Source organism: Lacerta agilis, chromosome 3 (assembly GCF_009819535.1).
Source record: "Lacerta agilis isolate rLacAgi1 chromosome 3, rLacAgi1.pri, whole genome shotgun sequence".
In the NCBI taxonomy this organism is placed as follows: Eukaryota; Metazoa; Chordata; class Lepidosauria; order Squamata; family Lacertidae; genus Lacerta; species Lacerta agilis.
Genome location: NC_046314.1, coordinates 36,193,590 through 36,214,255, shown reverse-complemented (window position 1 = coordinate 36,214,255; position 20,666 = coordinate 36,193,590). Strand labels below are relative to the sequence as shown.

At 41.7% G+C, this 20,666-nt stretch overlaps 1 protein-coding gene across 1 annotated transcript in view; it reads left to right on the top strand.

Moving 5' to 3' along the window:
* Positions 1-5,989, top strand: part of COL12A1 (collagen type XII alpha 1 chain) — a 105,145-nt gene extending 99,156 nt beyond the window's left edge. The window contains 4 exon segments of the mRNA XM_033143254.1: positions 319-507; positions 814-882; positions 1,764-1,934; positions 4,934-5,989. Coding sequence (XP_032999145.1) covers positions 319-507; positions 814-882; positions 1,764-1,934; positions 4,934-5,115 — 611 coding nt within the window. The 3' untranslated portion in view covers positions 5,116-5,989.
* Positions 5,990-20,666: the final 14,677 nt, after the last annotated feature.

Here is a 20,666-nt window from a genome sequence, read left to right as displayed (position 1 = left end):
GTAAACAATGCTTTGAAATATGTTCAACACCCTATGGGTGGTATTAAATGCTAATCCTACTCAGAGTAGACCCACTGAGGCTAATGGGCATGACTTAGTCAGGCTCATTAATTTCAGTCTACTAAGAGTAGAATTTAGTTGGATTTGTTTACGAGTTTATACTGTTTGTTAATCTTAGCCTAAAGTTGTGTACCAAATTAACTAATAGTAGTCAGGAAGGGGTTTTGTGGCACCAGGGAGCAGTATTCTGTTTTGTTTTTCACTTTACAGAATATGGTATTGTGCATTCTTATATTATCTTGTTTTATTTCTCCAAAGCCAATATGGCCCAGTTTAACCAGAGGCTGAATCAAATACCAAATGATTACTATTCAAACCGTAACCAGCCAGGACCATCAGGACCACCAGGGCCCCCTGGACCTGCTGGGCCACCAGGAGAACCTGGGGCTGGGGGCAGGCCAGGCTTCCCAGGCTCACCTGGCATGCAAGGGCCAGCTGGAGAAAGAGGTGAGTTGTACTATATATATATAAAATGTGTGTGTATGTTTCGTCATCCTAGTCAGCTGCTGTCAAGCAGAGGAATCCTTTGCTAATGCTTCAGTCTAATAACATCCACAGGACAGCCTTTAAACCAAACAGAATATTTTAGTCTGAAAATGGCCTGCATATGCTAAGTGGTTCAATGGATGAAGAAGAGCAATATTTAAAAATGTGCTGTTAATTATATGCTTCACAAGCACAGACAATTATTTCTTCAGTATCACTTTCACAATTACATGGAGTGTTTCCCTTTTCTTTTTATGTGTGCTTTAGGGCTACCTGGAGAGAAAGGTGAAAGAGGGATTGGATCACAAGGGCCACGAGGTTTGCCTGGGTCACCAGGTGAGTTTTCTGCATCACATGGCAGCAAAAAACTGTAAAAGATAATATTGACAGGCTTTATTATTTATGCAACTAAAATTTGACCAAAATGAGCACCAAGTCTTTTTAGCTTGTATCCAGCCAAACATTTTACATTTCCCCCCTCCTATTTCAGGGGAAACAAAATGTTATGTTAGCCTTTTGACTCACCATTAGGTTTTATTTGCAATTGTTGCGCTCTCTTTCAGTTGTAAATTACTCTATAGTATAGTTACAATTTAGGATAGAATGCAGTTACTTTTTCTATCAGTACAATTTTGATCATTTACCGATGTCCTGGCAAGAGCAGTCAGACTGTCTTGGTGCTTCTGTCTTTAATTTACTAGTTGAAACATACCTTTCTTCATTACAAGATCCATAAGAATTTTGCAACCAATTTTAGCTCCACTTTGTTAAAGCTCTCAACATTTCTGTTAACCATGAATATAACTTGTTCCAAAAAAAAAAAAAAAAAAACACACACATGATCTCATCCATTCTAAAGCTGCAGGGTAGCAGAACTGAAGCAGCCCTACACTTTAACTGAAATTTAGTGTGCTTGTCTAATGCAGAAGGGCCCCATGAGATCCCTGTACAGTACACAGGATGGATATAAACCACTAAGCTCAAATCTTGCCACAGCAGTTTTCTGTGCATAAAGACCTTAAAATTAGGGAAGCAACTAATGATGAGTTACATCTTGGGTTCCTTGTGGTTGCTTCATTGACACCATATGTAGAACCCAAATGGAAACATTCTTAACCATATGCTGAGTCTAGACTTCAGTTTTGCCAGTCACTTTATCGGACTGCTGCATGTCGAATTATATAGATATATTATCTATCTTTTCCTTCTAAAATTAGGTCCACAAGGAGAATCCAGAGTTGGCCCTCCAGGTTCTACAGGCTCACGGGGACCACCTGGGCCACCTGGCCGTCCTGGTAACTCAGGTATCAGAGGTCCCCCCGGGCCTCCTGGATACTGTGATTCATCCCAGTGTGCTAGCATTGCTTACAATGGTCAAGGATATCCAGGTAGGTTACTGAGAACTTAAACTTAATTTTGTACCTGATTGATATGTCAGTTCCATCTGAATTGCTTTGTGGAAGGAGACCTAGTATAATGAACTGAATCCAGCTCAACTGTTCAGTAGTCGTAACTGAACCAGCCTAGAACTAATAATTCAGTGTGCTATTAAAAGTACTTTTTTTTGGTATTTACTGAACTGCCCCAGTTTGATATGTGTTTTGTGTTAAGAGAAAAAATATTACCTTTCAGAAGCAGTTTATTTCTAATAAATATAGTGTTAGAAGAATATTATCTTTGCTTAAAGGATTTAAATGACAATTTTCTTCTTCTTCTTCTTCTCCTTGTGCTCCTCCTCCCATCAAACTACTTCTTCTGAACAAGGTTGACCTCTCCATCTAAAGTAAAAAGAACACAGTTGTTTGCCATTTTGTTTTCTTTCTGGTTAATGTTGGGATTATCTATACAAAATTAGTACCTGAAATCTAATATCTCAAGACCAAATGCCATTCTTTGGTACAGTGCAGACAACTGAAAAAAGTCACCATAGCACAATTTTGTGTTGGGTTAAATTCCATGGCATCTATGATTATATTACTCAATGGCACACATTTCTTCTGAGAAGAAGAAGTTTCAGACAGTGAACTGCCAAAGGAACAAAAATGCTGGATAGCTGTGGCCACTGGGGAACCAATGAAGCAATCCTATACGTGTCTACTCTGAAGTAAGCCCCACTGAGCTCATTGGTGCTTACTCCCAGATAACTGTGTATTGGATTGCTGGCAAAGTCACTGTAAACTGGGAAGGGGATGAGTCCAAAAATTGTGTGTGCCATATAAATCTAGGGAATCTCTCAAGAAAGGAGTTCAGGCTCACGGTATTGATAGTTTGTTGTGTGCACTGTAGCACCTTATAATTCATAAACTTGATATGTTGTTTGCCACTATCGTAATGTGCATGTATACATGAATGAATATATATATATATGTACACACAAATTCATGGACTTTGAGCTAATGAATGAAACAAATGTTATACAGTAATCATGCAGAACTTGCACAAGATCAACAATTAACGTGAATTAAAAATAAACGGGAAACAATATTGCAGTGCTCTCCTTCCCAAGAGAAGCCTTGTATACATATATAGATATATGCATATAATTTAACCCTCCATAGATGGATTTAGCTGAATGAATATATATATATTTGCACAGCTGTTCGACCTTGGAAAACTAACATCCTCTTTGACCTGTTTCAGGTTCCGGCTAACACATTTTCTAAGTCGCCAGTGCTGCTTACAGTTTGAAAACAATGAAAATCCTGTTTCTGAGATGTTTGCGCACGTGCTTATTAGGAAGTGAATCTGTATGGATATTTCACATAGATAATGGCTAACTGAACACCATAAGATGGGGAGATTCTTTTTTTATATACTTACTAACAAGTCTTCTTGAACACGATAAAGGACAAAGATGTTGGTAATGCCAGAGAGGGAAAGTCCATCTTCCTATCCTTACTTTTCTCTCCAACCCCATACCTAAAAAGTCCCTAGAAGACTCAGTTGCATTGGAGACTTATAAAACTACTAACTAGTGAATATAAGACCATGATACATTTAACTTCATGAAAGAGAAATGACTTAATGTAAATAGTAAACTAATTGTGGCTTGTAAATGATTTGTATGGGATCATGTCTGCTAAAATTAGTTAACATTACCATCATGCTTTCGCATTTAAGCCTGCTGCTGCTGCTGCTTCTTTTTACTGTGTGCTGCCATAACCACTCTGAAACTTGTTGAAACCTCTCTCTGGTGCTTGTCATCATCATTCTCATCATCATCTTATCTGATTCAGGGCATAGGGGTTTTTTTGTATACATAATCTTCTTTAAAGCACAATTACTTTTGCTTCTGGTCGTCCTGCAGTGTTAGGTATTTCTCCAGCACAGCTATTACTCAGTCCAATATAAGGAACACTGTCATGAAATAATATTTACTGAATATGGTCACTACTAGTCATAAATTTTTGTAGATGCCTGCCATAGTAGAAAACTCTTTTTAAGAAACAAAAACAATGATACATGTATGAGTTTTCCTCTCTTGACTCAACCTGCCAACTTCTTTAATTAGCTTTCAGTTAAGTACTAATGTAAAGGATTAATAAATTGTGCGCCAAGGTCTGATTCAATTGATGTTAGCAGCGTTGAGGTTTCATTGCAACAAGAAGTTGGTTGTGATTAACTTTTCCCATTGCTTTAATGTAACTTAGTTAAGACTTAAGCTGTACTGAAACCTAAAATGCTTCTTTAGAAAGTTCCCCAAGTTTCAAGGCATCATATTAACAAATTTTTATCCAAAGTAGACCTACTGAAATTAATGGCCTTGACTAATTGTAATGGGTCCAATCTGAATAAAAGTTAGTTGAATATGACCCACTATTAGTTTTCTTTTTATAGCATTGTATTTTTGAAACTCACATTACATTTTTCATCAAGTTTCTTTTATACCTTTTCTCCTTAACCCCAAAGAAACTAAAAATAATGGTTGTATGTACTATGTGTACAATTAATGTTAGAGACTAAGTTGCAGACTTGTGCTTGCTTGCTTGGGATTGAAGTTCCTTTGAACTCAGGGAGACTTACTTTTGAGTAAATATGATTGGGCTAGGCTGTATCTGAGCTCTGGTGTATAGTTAGGGCGATCTCGCACAAGAAGCCTTTCTCATTCACTTCAAGGGCAAAGGCAGTTGCACAAGCAGCTCCTTTTTTTTTGAAGGGAAAATCTTTGTGTATAGAATTCCTGCAGTAATCACTGGCTTAGTATCATTTACTTGGAAATAAGTTGATTTTTTTTAATGAAAACTCAGTTTACAAGTAAATGTACTTAGGGTCATATAGATTTACATCCCAGAATTACTAAAGTGAAAATATTTAATTAAAAAATAATCTGTAGATTCAAAGGCATTTGATAACTATAATGTTCAATCGGACGACTATTTTCAACCAGAGCCATATGCACCTGAAAGTGGACCTTATCCGCCTGAAAGTGACCCCTACATAGTACCAGTGGAATCAGAAAGAAGAGATGATGAATATGAGGACTATGGAGCTGATATGCATTCACCTGGATATCCCGAGCATATGCGCTGGAAAAGATCGTTATCAAGAAAAGCAAAAACAAAACCATAAATGATTGACTTCCTTACCTTTTCCCTCTTTTTGGTTGGTGGTTTTTGTTGTTGCTATTCTTACATATGTAGATTCATCGGGAATTGGTTGGGTGTGCCTATTTCTCCACCACCGTTTCCATTGCTTCTTCTGAGGTTATCATGCTTATGTGGGAATAGCAATAAAACGTTATCATAGATTTCATTCTCGCTCTTACAATGCTTGTAAAATACCTGAGCTTGCAGCAGCTTCATAGAACTTTAACAAGTGCATTAAAATTACCACAGGGCTGCATTATCTTTAAGTAAATTAAAAGAAAGAAAACCATACACAGCTGCTCCCAGCGATCTAAAGCCTGGATGCTTCAGCAATGGAGCTTGCTTTACACTTTTTCACCTCATCCATTACTTAACTCACAGTTCAGTCACATGACAAATCTGCAGTCTAGTGAAACAAAAACTCTGCTTTTGACATGTTCAGTTTCTCCTATCCTTGCTCATATCTTGCAGGGCATATACTGCTCTTATACATCTCTTTAACAACCACAAATCTTAAATAATGTAGCTGACATCATTGTATCAACTGGATACAGGTTTTTTTTAAAAAAAGAAATGGCTTAAATCTCCTTTTAGAGACATTAACATTTATGCCAAATTGCAGTCAATCCTGCAGAGATGGAATTGCATGTTTGTGTTGTATATTTAGTATGATTCCCCTCCCCCACAGAATATAATGTTTCGTAGTTATCAAAAAAAGCAGTTGGAAATTGTTTGCAAGACTATGGATATAGAATTGCTGCTTTTATATTTTAACTGCAAATTGTGAATTTCACTGCCTTATATTATTTATTTCTGAAACAAAAGAGGCATTTTTCAATAAAACTACTGAAAATTTATATAGGCTGTGAGTATTATTGCTGGGAGGCTTCCAACCTTCAGAGGTTTTATTGTCATGGGAAATAAATCAACAGAAACATTAAACTACTTTCAGAATAACCTTTTTACATATAAAACTTGCAGCACATTGCAGTTTAGAATGTTGAACAATGAATACTAGATCGTGTTACAGGCTGAGGTCAGCATTATATATCAAGCAGTAGTTTCCATACTCTGATGGTATAATACTTCATTTCCCTGCTGTATGGAGGCCCCAACCATGATAGAATTAAGACAGTGGTTCCAAACTCAGGCCATGTACATTTTTCACATAAACTGTGAACCCATGGCCTCTGTACAACAATAATAGCTCTCACATTGCCACTTCTGCAGCCAGGATTTCCAAGACATTAGTCTTTAGAAAAGAATCCCATGCAGGTGAAAAGTGAAAAACAAAACTGGCAAACGTGTAAATGATTGAACTCTTTCCCCCTTTTTCATTGTATCGCCATTGAAAATTACCCCCTTTGAAGCTGCTTTTCCTTAATGGTTACACTTTTCCTTTATGCTCCGAGACTAGTTTTATAAAGGATTAGACAGATTCATAGGCAGTCTTCACAAAGAAATGCTACATTGCTGCACACAGAGCACAAACTTATGGAATTCACTGCCACAAGGTGTGGTGTTGGATATTTTTTTTAAAAAAAATTAAACAGAATAGATCTACCAGTGGCTATTAGTGACGACAGATAAATGGAATCTCCAAGTAAAAAAATTGTGCCTCTCTGTTAGGAGTGGGGGGCAAATTTGTTTCAGTTTTCATTTTCATGCAAGCCCACCTAATTTACACTTCCTGAACCAATACACAACCCAAAACACAGCTATCCTTTGATGGGTGAAATTGAGAAAGGGGAGCTTATTAGAGGAAAGGTGGGTTATAAATGAAATTGTGTGTGTGTATCTGCGGAGTGGATACAGTAGGCATATGGGAACGTGACTCCTTTCTCAATTATGGAGTGATATCCAGAGTTCATCTTACTTGGAGTACAGGCATTGCAATCAATAGACATACATGGCCATATGTTGAATATGAGTTAGTGGAAGAACTGTGGGTGATAACTAACAAAGGAAAGCTTATCTGAGAGAGGTTGCCCAGCTATCATGGAATTGCTTTGGACGCTATGTAGGGCTGGGGGTTGGGAAGACTGAGTACAAATGACTTCTATCAATTATATCAGGAAAATAATATCAAGCAACACTTGCTATCAACAATACTCCTGCTCTAACTGACTGCATCTTACACATGCCCTTTTCCCAGCCCACTCTTCACCTATCCAAAGGAAGAAGGGCATGAAGACAAAGTGTCACATTGAAGCCTAGTGTGCCTTGTACTGCAGCCATGAAATCTGAGCAGGGCACTGTTCCAGAGACATGCAGGTTTCCCTGATCATCCCTAGCCCCCCAACTGATGGTTGAAGCTATCAGATGTGAGAGTGCTGTCAGCCAATTGGAAAGATGAGCTGGCCATGACCCTCTTTCCTTCTAAGGATCCACCTATATCAAAGGCATGGAGTGCCCTTTTCCACGCACAGTTCCCAATTCATTCCTTATTGTGCACTTGTGGCTCCAGCTGAATTGGGTACATAAGAATATAAGAAGATGTTTCTGAATCAGACCAATCCTGTTCTCACAGCAGCCAACCAGATGTCTATGAGAAACCTTCAAGCAGGACTGAAGCACAAGAGCATTTTCCCCTCCTGTGTTTTTTAACAATGGGTATTCAGCAGCATACTGCCTTTGAGTAGTGAAGCAGAATCAGAGTTACAAGTGATCCCAAGGATCATCTAGTCCAACCCTCTGCAATGCAGGAATATGCAGCTGTCCCATACAGGGATCAAACCTGCAACCTTGCTGCTATTAACATCACGCTCTAACCAACTGAGCTATCCAGACTGAGACTAGTAGCCTTTAGTTTTAGCCAGAGTCACTCATTTGAAACATAAGCATCTAAGGCTTGTTGCTCAGTTTCCGCCAATATGATTTAGAGGTTTATACCTTTGCTGCTCTTGTTTCATCTTGTAGTGATCAAAACCCACAGTTACACCTGAGAGCTTCATGCCAAATTACACCTTAGCTGTAGGCCACGAAACTGGTTCTCTTCCAAATATTAGGAGAGACCCTTATGTGCAAGCAACCTATGAAGATCTCTGGATTGGGGCCAAGATCTTCCACTCTGTCTCACACCAAATGGTCACCAACATAGCAAGTGCTGAACTCCCAAATATTCTTGAAACTAAAGCGTAACAGTGAAATTACTTTTGGGCGTAAAGTTAAGTTTCTGGTATGCCCCACCCATTCCTAATTCTTCTCATAAGAAATATTTAACCTATTTCTTTAGATTTATCTTGGCATGTGGAGTCACGTTACACTTAAATTCCTAGCTTTGCAGATTTTCCTCCCTACTCATGTTGCCTTTAGAGTATCCACCACTCTTCTCATGATACTGCAATGCTATTCTAGGTACAGTACTAAGGGCCCATTCAATCCTGTCCATTTCCCACACACACAAAAGCAGTAACAGGACCCCAGTTTATACCCACTCAGGCCAACAATCAACTGGCTTGGTATAGTTTCCTCAGGCAGCAGCTCTCCATAGTGTCAGGAAGTTTTCCAACGCTACCTGGAAATGTTGGTGACTGAACATGCCACCTTCTGTTTGCAAAGCAGATGTTCTTCCACCGGGCTATAGTCCTTCTTTGGCCTTCTCAGCCACACAATTGCACAGGGAAACATTGGCTTGAATCTAAGCCAAGCACTATACATGCAGATATACTGTATTTTTCCATGTATTGGATGCCCCCAATTTTTGGGGACTCCAAATGAAGAAAATGGGGGAAATTGCCCTGACTTGTTGAAATTTTTGGGGGGAGGATAGCTCAGAGACTAACAGCCCCATGCGTCTAACAAGCCACCTATCACCTTTTCCCTTGCCAGCAATCGCTGAGCTTTGGGAGGGGCTAGAGTTGAGCTTTTTTTTGGGGGGGGGGAGGAAGAGTGGTGAATTTTTTTTCCAATTACTTTTAGCACTTTTCGCCTTTCCCGCGGAGTCTCCGTACAGTATTCTACTTGCCTCCTCCCACTTTGCCTGCCCTACAGCTGGGAGGGAGGCCATGTGGTGTCTTCATGCGGCTCCATTTGTGTGTAGGTGGCACAACGTTACATAGGAGGAGTGCAGCGATTGAAGTAATATCCCTCCTCTGCGCCTTTAACATCAGTGAAACATCGTACCTTGTGCTCATCCTATGTAACGTTGTGCCGCCCGCACACAAATGGAGCCGCACGAAGACACTGCGCAGAAAAAACAGATTGCACGCAGCCTCCCCCACTTAGCCTCTGCCTGTAGGGCGGGCAGAGTGGGAGGAGACAAGCAGACTATGGAGGCCCCTCAACTCGCCACTGGCAGGAGCTGCGACTGCTAGAGCAAGTTCCATATTTATATATTTAATTGCTATATTCTGTGGATAAGACGACCCACGTTTTTAAACCTAAAAAATTGGGTAAAAAAACCTCGGTCTTATAAACAGAAAAATACGGTAGATGGAATTATTCCCATGATCATGGCAGCATGAAACAAATGATGCATGAGCATAGTGCTGCCAGTTGCCTCTGTATACAGAAAAGTTCATATGAAACGTTCTGTATACAATCACAGTCCCTTATCTCCTTGCATGCATGGGGAAATCTCACCAGGTGAACTCATACCCTCCAAGTGTCCTGTTTTAAGCGTGACATCACAGATTGACAGAATCAGAATTCTGATTCCAATGCCGGGTGTTCCGTTTTGACACCTGGCCGTGCCAGAGAGCAGGACTAAAAGACGGGTGTTTTTTTGGTTCCGCGCTGTAGCATGAGTCAGGTGCTCATACGCAGGACCAAAAAGCAGAAGGAAAACTCCACGTCACCACTCTTCTTCCTACTTCTGACATGGCAGTTCCAGAAGAATGTTTGCAGTGCTAGGCTGCCCTGACCCCCACAGCATCTGCCAGTGCTGTGCAGGCTGGTGTGACCCAGCAGTCCCTGCTGTGTCTCCTGACGCCACGCAGGCCGGTGCATGAGGAATCCATTCTATTTATGGTTGTCACTTAAGAAAACCCAAATGCTCCTGCATTCTATGTGCAGATGTGCACATAGAAATCTAGCAGTGCAACTATTTCACTGTCTTCCATGAAAAGCTTCGCCTGCTCAATTTAGATCTGTTGGGTCAGATGCAACAGCAGATGCAACAACAGCAAAGTAGCAGCACGTTATCCCTGTTGAGGATGGCAGCTCATGGCTACGTGAGAAAATAAGCTGACAGGCAGCTGGATCTCCAGCTCATCCCTCTACTTCCATGTACTGTAAGAAAAGAGTGAGCACTGCCTCAGTGCTCTTCTATACCAGACTAAATGTTCTCTCTTCTACCACTGCCAAACAGCTGCAGAAACCGAAGTACCTATCGGCTATATATTTCTTAAAGAGAGCTTCACTTCCATAAAAGAAACTACAGTATGATTAAACAGCTCCATCAACTATAGGATGCAGCAATTTGATTCAAGTGTGATTTGACAATTCTTCCCTAGGGCACTAGGGCTTCTTCCTGTCAGAGAGCAAGAGATATAGAGCAGTCAAGCGCTCAGGGCAAAGGGTGGTGCCTATCTACAAAAACCAAGTCCAAGGTTGCTTCAACTTGCTTCCGGGCTGCGGGCTGCAGTCCTTTTTCCAGGTGTAGAACATTCCCTTCCCATCCCTTTGGTCAATATAAGCACGTTAAATAGCCACCCCCTTTTCCAGTGCATTAAGAGGAGGAGCAAAGCTCCACCCCAATCCCTGCCTGCTTATTTATGGAAGGTGGTATTAAGCTGTCAGTTGCTCACCCTATCTAACCTTTGCAAAATGCAACATGATCAGCTCAAGACAGAGGGCGTGTTCATTTTATTGGTTTTAAGCATAGTAAAAAAAAAAAAAATTCTTTCATAGCTCTTCCTTTTTGCTGCCCCCTTTTTGCAGGGGGCCAGCTGTTCACATCAACACAGGAATGTCTTTACCCCAATGGCTTTAGGGCTCCAATTGGTGTGAAGCTGGTTTGAGAAACAATGCATCAAAGTAGAGGCTACGTATACATTTTGGTCCTGTAAGCAAACATGAAAAACCCAACAATGGAAATGCAGTGGGTGCGAACACCGTCATGTTTTGTTACATCTAAACAAGAGGATTATCAACTGTTTCTTGCCAGATATAATTGCCCCAATCCAGATACTAGTAAGAGCTTGCAGAACTTACCCAAAGGGTGATTTGCAGGAGGGGAGGAGGATTTGTCTACATCAATTTTTCTCCAAATAATAGTCGGAAATGGTTGGAGCGTCATCAGATTTGCAGGTGTGGTAACTATGCTGAGGGCCAAACTTATGTTTGTTCGCTCCTGTGCTTCTGTGGCAGAAACAGGAGAAGGTGGGATTCTGCAAAACAAAGGCATGGGATGGATGAGAAGGCAGCTGCTGCTCAGCTTTTCATTAAGTTTAAGAAAAGCCCTGCTGGATCTAGATAAGGGCCCTTATAGTCCAGCAATCCTGTTCTCCCAAATTGCCAGCCAGATGTCCATAGGAAGCCTGCAAGCATGACAAGAATTCAATGACACACTCACCACTTCTGATTCTAAGCAACGGACATATGGAGGCTTACTGTTGTTTATGAACCACTGTTGACACACTTTTACCCTCAAGCAGATTTAATGCAGCTTGATCCAGGAAAAGTTAAGCATTTGTAACAGTGCAGTCCTAACCAGTTTAGCTGCTCTGAGTGGTACAGGAGCACTGGAAGAGCAGGGCAGAATTTTAACTTTTAAATAAATTGCTCAGCATCGAGCTGTATTATATTCAAAGGGGCTTCTTGTCGGGTAAATGCATCCTCAGTGGGGGCATTCAGACAACATATCCATCCTCAAACTGAAGTGGAACCATCCAGTCAAAGTTTTACCAGCTGATTTTGCTGTTGGTGTGATACTGGAGAGTCATGGAATCCAGGGCTGATATATGGGGGGTGGGGATGGAGATATGCATTCAAGTTTCCAATTTAGTTCTGAAAATAATTGCAACTTTCAAGGATACAGTAAGTGTTCCCGTAAGGATAGAACTGCATGGAATTTAAATTATCATCTTAGATAACATAAAACAGGGCAGCCTATTTAAATAGCAAGCCAAACATTACATGACATGAAAACAGATCCTGTCTCAGACAGGTAATTGCATGCACACAGATGCAGTATCTTGGTCTGGCGGTTGCATTTGACTCAGAATTCATTAATTCAGTGTGGTACTTTTTGTCTTAATCACCAAGAATTAGTAATCATGAATAGGTAATAAATCTGAGGTGCAGATATATGTTGGTAACACAATGACTTCCTGCAAATTTGTTTGGAATTGAGGCTTAAACTAGGGGTGTTCTTAAACAATGGATTCTTTGAAGTGGCTCACCCCGTCACAAAAGAATCACCCAGTGAAAATGGTAATCCCAGCTGTGCTTATGGTGCTACTACAAAGTTTCTTGCATAAATATAACGATTTATACAGAGAGCCTTCTGTTCTGAAATGATGATTCACTGGGTATATGATGCGGTGTCTTCTTTAATCTAATATGATTACTCATATTTTGATCATCTCACTGTAAACCATTGTGTTCTTCCATTCCCACCTCTGAAGCCTGACTTACTCCTCCATATATTTAACTCAAAGGGCTGCACCAGGAAAACTCCCTTAATCCAAAAGAATACATGTAGTCGGGACAGTAACAGAGTCATCCTCCTTCCTGATGGCATAAAATGCTGTGATTCTTTCCACAGGAATGTCTTTTGGGCATGGAAGACAGCTTTTTATGGGCCTCAAATGATTTATGTGACTTTCAAAAGAGGATTTGCCAAGGAATGGCCAACCTTTCCTTGCCAATAAGAGGCATCCTATTTCTACACCATTTGCAATGGAAGAAGGTTTTGCTCAACATCACTGAAATGAGAAAAAAACAATAATAGAAGACTGGGCCCTTTCCCCTTTCAGTCACAAATTCATGTGTTTATTCCTTATTTATTACATGATGAATATATTATACCCTTACTCAAAGGGCAGTATTTCCAGGGTCAGTCCTTTCATGAGACGAGTTTTATTTTTATTTTGTATGTGACTTCCACCTGCAGTGCCAATTTGAATCTCTCCAGTGAATCAGTTTTGCATATCTGTTTTTCAGGAGCACAGTCTACGTAAGAGAGTTCCAAATGATTATGGATATCTCAAACAGCTTGAATCAATTCATCTTTGGGCAAACTGAACCCATACCCCCAATTTCTCTTCTTATTTGTATACACTGGAGAGGCACTGTGCCTAATCTTATCCATGGTACTTTGGGATGCAATAGACTCATCTGCACTGTGATTTCACTTGCAGCACAGACAAACCAAGCTTTTAGAGCAATTATACAAAAGAGACAGTCCCCAGAGTTAAAGAAACTTACTCATGAGGTAATTCCTACCATGACCACATTAAAAAGAGAGAGAGAGATCAGTTGCCTTTATTCTTTTACCCACTGAACACTTTTCAAAACTTGAGCTATATTTGGCTTTATATACTGCCAATAAGCCTACCTCCCCACACCCTGAAACTAACTCTGCACTTATGACCAGACCTAAGATTTCACTCCTGTTTGAGAGGAAAGGGTTTTGGCTGCAAACTTGATATATGTATGCACAGTAGTGTCTGAGTGTGCAGGGAAGGGGGCATGGGTTCATACTGGCACGTATCTTCCAGCATCTCACAGATGAAATTAGAAATATTTTATTATCTACTTTTTAAAGTCAGTTGATTTTATCATTTTAAAATAAATATTTTATGCTTTATGGAAACTGCTTAATGGTTGCTTTTTAAATTATATAAACTTTATTAAATAAATAAAACAAATGCTTGAATCACACCATACTACAGATCAATTAGTACAGCTGGCCAAACTCACGTGCTCAGGCTGCCGGCCAAACGCAAGAGGACGCAACTGCTGCCCACCCAGGAAAGCTGTAAGCGGCCATTTTTATCTTAGTAAGCAGACATTGTATGTGAAATGGCAGGCAGAACACTACATAACATCTTAAAGTTCTTGGACACACATTTTGCCTACATTTGTGCTAGACAGGGATGGGTGCACATGTCAGTTTTTGTTTCTCATTTTTCCAATCTTAATTTCAGTTCCCCATCAATCTGCAACTATTTGAAAAGTCCTCATAAAAATTCACCAGCATGTTAGTGTGAATTTATCCCAATAGACACTTTTTGTTTGCACTTTTCCCCAAATACACTCATTTTTGCAAGACTGTTTCCACTAACATAATGCATTTTTATGTTATTTTCACTAACACATGCATTTATATGCACATTATACCCTACTGTATGATTTTAAAAAAATGGTACAGATTGCTTGGCTGGTGAACTTCACTGCAAAATTTGGATACATACAAATTTCAAAGCTGTGTTTTCGTTCATTTATTGTTTTGGAAAGTGAAAATTAGATTCATCTTGAAATGCAAACTAAATCAAATCTATCCTCCAACCCCGGTTTAACTTCTAGAGACCCTGGGAAGCAGGTAAACCCTGAAGAATGAAAATGCTGGAAACACAGACTAACAAAAATGTCACTAACCCCCCCAACACAAAGCAGAGGAAAGAGAGGGGTGTGTGTGTGTGTGTGTGTGTGTGTGTGTGTGTGAGAGAGAGAGAGAGAGAGAGAGAGAGAGAGAGAGAGAGAGCACTGCCCTTAACTTTCTCACTTTAACTAAAAATTAGGTACCCGATGTTGTGTGTGTGCCCAGCTTAATTGTGGGTACAGGTGAGAAATTGAGAGCAGTGATGCATCAGGGAACATTGACTGTCCCTGGTAAAAAGGGACTCTTGGAGTCAGAGGGGCTGGACACAATGTCCTGACATTACACTCGTGACATCCCACAACATTCTGACATCGGGGGGGGGGGCTGTGAACATTGAGGAGCCCTGCCCCCCTCAAAGAAGTTCAGGGTCCCCGACAGTGCCTCAGCCCCCAGGAGCCGGTGCCCTCGCTGGGAGTATATTGTGTTAGCCATATGTGGCGCCGGGGTGTGAAGATCTGTCCGGCACCCCCCCGGTTGCCCAGTCCCAGGCGCGCAGGAGGGCGGAGCTGGTGAGCGCCTCTTTGTCTCGCTGGCTTGGCCACCCCGAACTCACAGCAAAGAAGAGCCCAGCACGGCCCTCTGACTGACAGGTGGGCTCTTCTCCGGACTCAACTCTTGGGCCCCGGACTCTCGGCCTGGTGCCCCTGAGAGCCCTGCACCCCTAGCGCCTTTGGGTAAGATGGCCCTGGTGTTAGCCGATCTCTCGTATTGTTTTAATGTGGTTGTTTCATTGCATATTTTATTTATGCTTGTGCACTTGTAAACCAATTAGAAGCCTACTTTGGCATTAAGGAGCATATAAATCTAGTAGTAGTTGTAGTTGTATATTGGATGGTCTGATGAGAAGTTCATACACTGGCATTATGTATCTGAGCAGCAATCTTAAGACACTAATGTGAATATGAATGGATCACATCTTTGTTTTACACTGGTCTCTGAATATTCCTATGGAAGCATACTATTATGTCATGTGTAAATAAATAAAGCACCTGAGATTGTTTCTTTTGTACATACTGAGGTGTGGGGGCAGATTTTGCTGTAGTGAAGCTGGCATACTCCAACACGGAGTGGTATATCTCAACACTGTACACTTTGTGTGAGAGATAGACATCTTAATTAAAGACTTGATTAAAGACTATAAATGCAAGAAAATGGTGCAGGTGGTCATACGGTTCTCTCATCCCCCACAGACTGCATTTAGCAGAACAAGGGTCCCTAAAACTGCTCATCTTCTTCTGGTTTCCTGGTGTGCTGTATAATTCTCAAGTTTCAGTAGAGTTTTCTAGCCAGTGATGACTCAATGGAAAAGGAGAAGGTGGCCAAGTGTTAGTGGAAGTGTCACCCAGTTTATTACACACAAAGTGATTAATTTTTCATTCACTCATCACTCTTTTGGTTTATTGGAGCAGAAAAACATTGTAAGCATATCTTTTAAAACACGAGCCTACACCATTTCTCCCTTTTGGATTGGCAGGAAACACAAAATTGACTCCTATAATCTTACACAACGTTTTTTCTGCAGAGCTGCACTAGCCCATACTACAGCTTGTCAAGCTTTCAAGCTCTTTCAAGTGCATGGAGGTTTTTATTAAAAATATATATATAGATGGGCTCCTCCAACATCTGACACCTTGCCAGTCAAGTGAGTTCTCACACCTTTTATAGTAAACTCGTAAAAAAGGAGAGAAAGAAATTGCATGAATATTCTCCTAGGTTTTCAAAAGTTCTGACATGAGTCATACAGCTTTCTTAGGCTCCCATCAAATCAGTCAGAAGGCAGAGCCGTCTCATCCATAGGGGCTGGTGGCGCGGTGCGCCAGGGCGCTGGGCCCCCCAGGGGCGCCCCCGCGAGCCCGTCGGCATACCGGGCGCCCCCTCCCCAACCCGCCCCCGCTCCCGCAGGTGGGCGGGCGGGCGCTCGCGCGCCGGCGGGCGGATTGCAAGCCAGCTGCCCTCGCCTCCCCAAGCCCGAGCTGGAGCGCTGGAAAGGCGCGCAAAGCCCAGCGCCGCTCCAGCGCCACGCCCCTCATCCCCCGCTCGCCCACCCCCCTCCTGAGGGGCGGCCAGAGCGGGAGGGAGGCGAGCGGAGAGGCCGATCCCTCTTCCCTCTAAGACACAGCTCTTCCCCCTGCACATAGCTGCAGTGTGCAGCTTTCCTGCCTCTGCCTCAGGGTCTTACTGCCCACCCACTTGTCTTGTGTTTTCGGTTGCTGTGTTTGCTCAGATCGCGGCTAGGAATGAATTAGCAGCCGTGTCCTTTCCCCTTCCGTTGCTCAGCGTTTGCCGCGGCAGCAACTGACAGCTGCCTCCTCCTCCTCTTTGTGCTGAGAGAGAGAGCGTGCTGGCTTGGGGGGCGGGCGATAACTTTTGCTTTCCTTTCCTCCCTCCCCTTAAACCCCGCTCCTGCATCGTCTGACCTTCCAGACTCATCCTGGGGAGTCTGGCAAAAAGTTCTAGCCGATCCCTCAGCCCGTGGGCTCCTTACTGCTTCTCCTTTGGAGCCATCTGGGTAGCAGGAGTATATGGTGGGGAGGGTGCTGGGCGGATCTTTACACCCCACACCTCATATGCTAAAGATGGTCCTGGCTGGGTTGACAACTCTGGAAAAGGGGGGGGGGGGCGCCGGAGGAATCTTTGAACCAGGGCGCTAGATAAGCTTAAGACGGCCCTGTCAGAAGGCGTGTGAGGGCTCAAAAAGTAATCCACAGAAAATGCTTTTTTTAAAAAAGTGAAACACACACACACAAATGAGTTTAAATGGCTGCTGTTGAATTCTTTGGTTAAGAACATACAGTTGTGAGATACCTAGACATAAATAGCTCTTCATGAGCTTCCAAAGACTAAATAATACTTTAGCCAGAAAGCTTATTGTATGACCTTGGACAAATCACTGCCTCCCGCTACAGCACAGCATTGCTGTAAGAGTAGGGCTGGCTCCAGACATTTGGCTGCTTGAAGCAAAGGAGAAGCTGGAGCTTCCCCTTCCTGTCATAATGGCAATTGAATCTTAGGCCACATTCACACCACACATTTAAAGCCCTATTAGTCATGGCTTCCCCTCAAACAATATGGAAAATATGGAATATGGGAAATTTGTAATTTATGTAACTGATAGTACATCGATGGATGTCTATAATAATGATAATAAAGGATTTCAGGGAAAAAAGAATCCTGGGAACTGTAGTTTGCTACACATGCACCAGGTTCAGCCCAACTTTGGTGGGTGCCTGGCATGTGTGCACTTGTGGGAGGAAGAACTGTCCCTATTTTCATCTGAGGAATGTTGGACAGTATGCATCTGTCCTCTTTCACCCTATTTTTCATTGCTGTACCAATGTGATTTGTATGTTTCCTAGCTACTCTCTTAGATCAATCATTTTAAAACGTCTCCCAATAGAGATTACGCCCTTATTCAATACAGTGTTACCTTGGTTTACGAACTTAATCTGTTCCGGAAGTCCCTTCTTAAACCAAAGCGTTCTTAAACCAAGGCATGCTTTCCCATAGCAGCGGAGGACTCAATTTACAAACAGAACACAACAGGAAGTGGAATGTGTTCTGCTTCCAGGGCAACGTTCACAAACCAAAACACCTACTTTCGGGTTTGCAGCATTCTTAATCCAAGTTGTTCATAAACTAAGCTGTTCTTAAACCAAGGTACCACTGTACTTATAATGTATGTAACGGCATTATAGGGAAGAAAGTGCTGCTAGAGCCTCTATTCAGGCCCAGCATGGCAATCATTCCATGGTGTGGGCAGGTCCCTCCTGCTTTGTGGCGATTGAGAACTGCCATGCACTACCTGCAGCATCACCCCGTTCTGAATAATTCTCAAGTGCAGCCATACTGTATCAACAAACCTGGTGAATAATGAAAGCAGTCCATCTTAAAATATCACACACATTCCGGTTTACTCCAAATATGCGCAAAATTTGTTCTGGGTATCATGAAACTCGGCTCCTAAAGCAAGTTGGATTTCTGCTCAGGGAACATTCCTCAATATTGTTCTAGGGAGTTTGTGGTATGGATGACTTGGGTGGAATCAACACACATATAAAAACCATTCTGAAAATGCTTTTTTAAAAGCATTTTTAAAAATACATTGAATTTTCCATAAGGCTCAACATCGCCATCTAGTGTCACATTGCACTCAAAACATGCTTAAAACATTTTGTTTGCAGCTGTATAGCCGAGTCCCTAGACTGAATGCTCTTTGCATTCCCAAGTACTGCAACCTACACATGCATTTATGAGGTTGCTTTCTATATTCTTGGGTGCCTGAGTCATATTCCTGCCAGGAAGGGTTTATCAATAGGAATTTTCCTTTTGATCTCCTATTTATATGTACTTAAGGCCGTGATGCTATTTTGTTGACATTGTGCCAAGTCTTCCTTGGCTCAGATATGACCCCATCAAATCGGAATCAGTTTTGCAGACAATGGGCAAAGATCCCATGGCTCACTGCATGCCTGGTGTTTGGCACATGCAGGTTTGCTATGTTGACCTGGGACTGCAGAGCTGGAGGGAAGCACACTCTGACCACTACCATTGGTCAAGGGAACAAAAGCTACTGGGCAGCTGTGCAATCTGCTTGCCAGGCCATGGCAAAAGGAAGAGCAGTCTAGCCTCATCCATCAATCTGAGGAGCAGCAGCTGCAAGGAGCTTGTTCCTCTACAAAAACAAATACTCCGCTCCCAACTTTCAGTTACTCCAAGACTGCAGAACAGAAGAAAAAATGGCCTCTTTGATCCAACAAGGGACTGCGGGATTAAGTGGATTTGCAATGGGGTGCAGTTGCATATGCAATAGCTGAGCTGTTCACAGCAACCTGTGCATATTCTTGCACACAAACATGTGTAGAGACAACTTGTACCTGTGTTCCGTGAAACACTTGAACAAGCCGCCCAGAGTGGCTGGGGCAATCCAGCTAGATGAGCTGGGTATAAATAATAAAATTATTATTATTAAGCACATGTTTATATACCTGTCTTAATTGCTGTCTGTTGCAAGCTTCCCTGCGGATCATTTGACCAGAGGGTGGGATAGAACCCTTCTAAATAGAATAAAATCAATATGTCCAGAGCTGATAATCCCCATTTTCCTAGGAAGCATTTCCTTTCCCAGAAAAAAAGCAGGGCATCTCTAGGCATACAGATTCAGAATAACAGACAGCTTTTTTATTATTGGAGAAAGTAGAAAGCAAAGAAATCAATGCCGGGAAAACTTAGTGGTGTATTTTTCAGTGATGAAATCAGCAGTTCTAAGATGGAAAGGGCTATAAATAGCCATGTGGTATTGTGGTGACTAAATGTTGGAAAAGTCATTTTAGGGGAGAAGAGGAGGGACATTTTGTCTTGGCAAATGTAAAGGAGCTTTATTACTTAAAAAAACAGTAATACCACCTTTGCTTCTAAACTGTAGTGGATGTTTTTACTTGCAACCTGTTCTTCTGCATCTCCTGTTAAAGCAGAGGTATAGAACCTGTGCTGTGACCCTCCAGATGTGGTTTGGTTATAGTTCTCATCAGCTCCAGCCAGCATGGCCAATGATCAAGGATAATGGGTGTTGTAATACAACATACCACCTGATGGGCCACAGGTTTCCAACCTTTGTATTAAAGGGTTTTGAGTAACTGGGCTCAGGAAGACTTGATCGAGTCGTTAGACAACTGCTGATAAGTTTGCAACACATTTTCATTCTTTTTTGCAGAGGCTACATAAAAAAAAATCACATTGGCACATTATTGTCATGTGTATATGTCCACTTAGCATCAACCTGTTGCTAACTAACATTTTCTTTGATGTTAAGCATAATCACAGCATATAACATTGCTTTGCCATTTATATATATTATATGTTGAGTGTAAGGTACATTGATAAGTCATGTTCCTAAAGGTTCATTTTCAGAGATTGCCTTGATTCCTCAATTGCCATCAAATCCTTATATAGACAGGAAAATAGATCTTCAGCTACATGGCATTCCT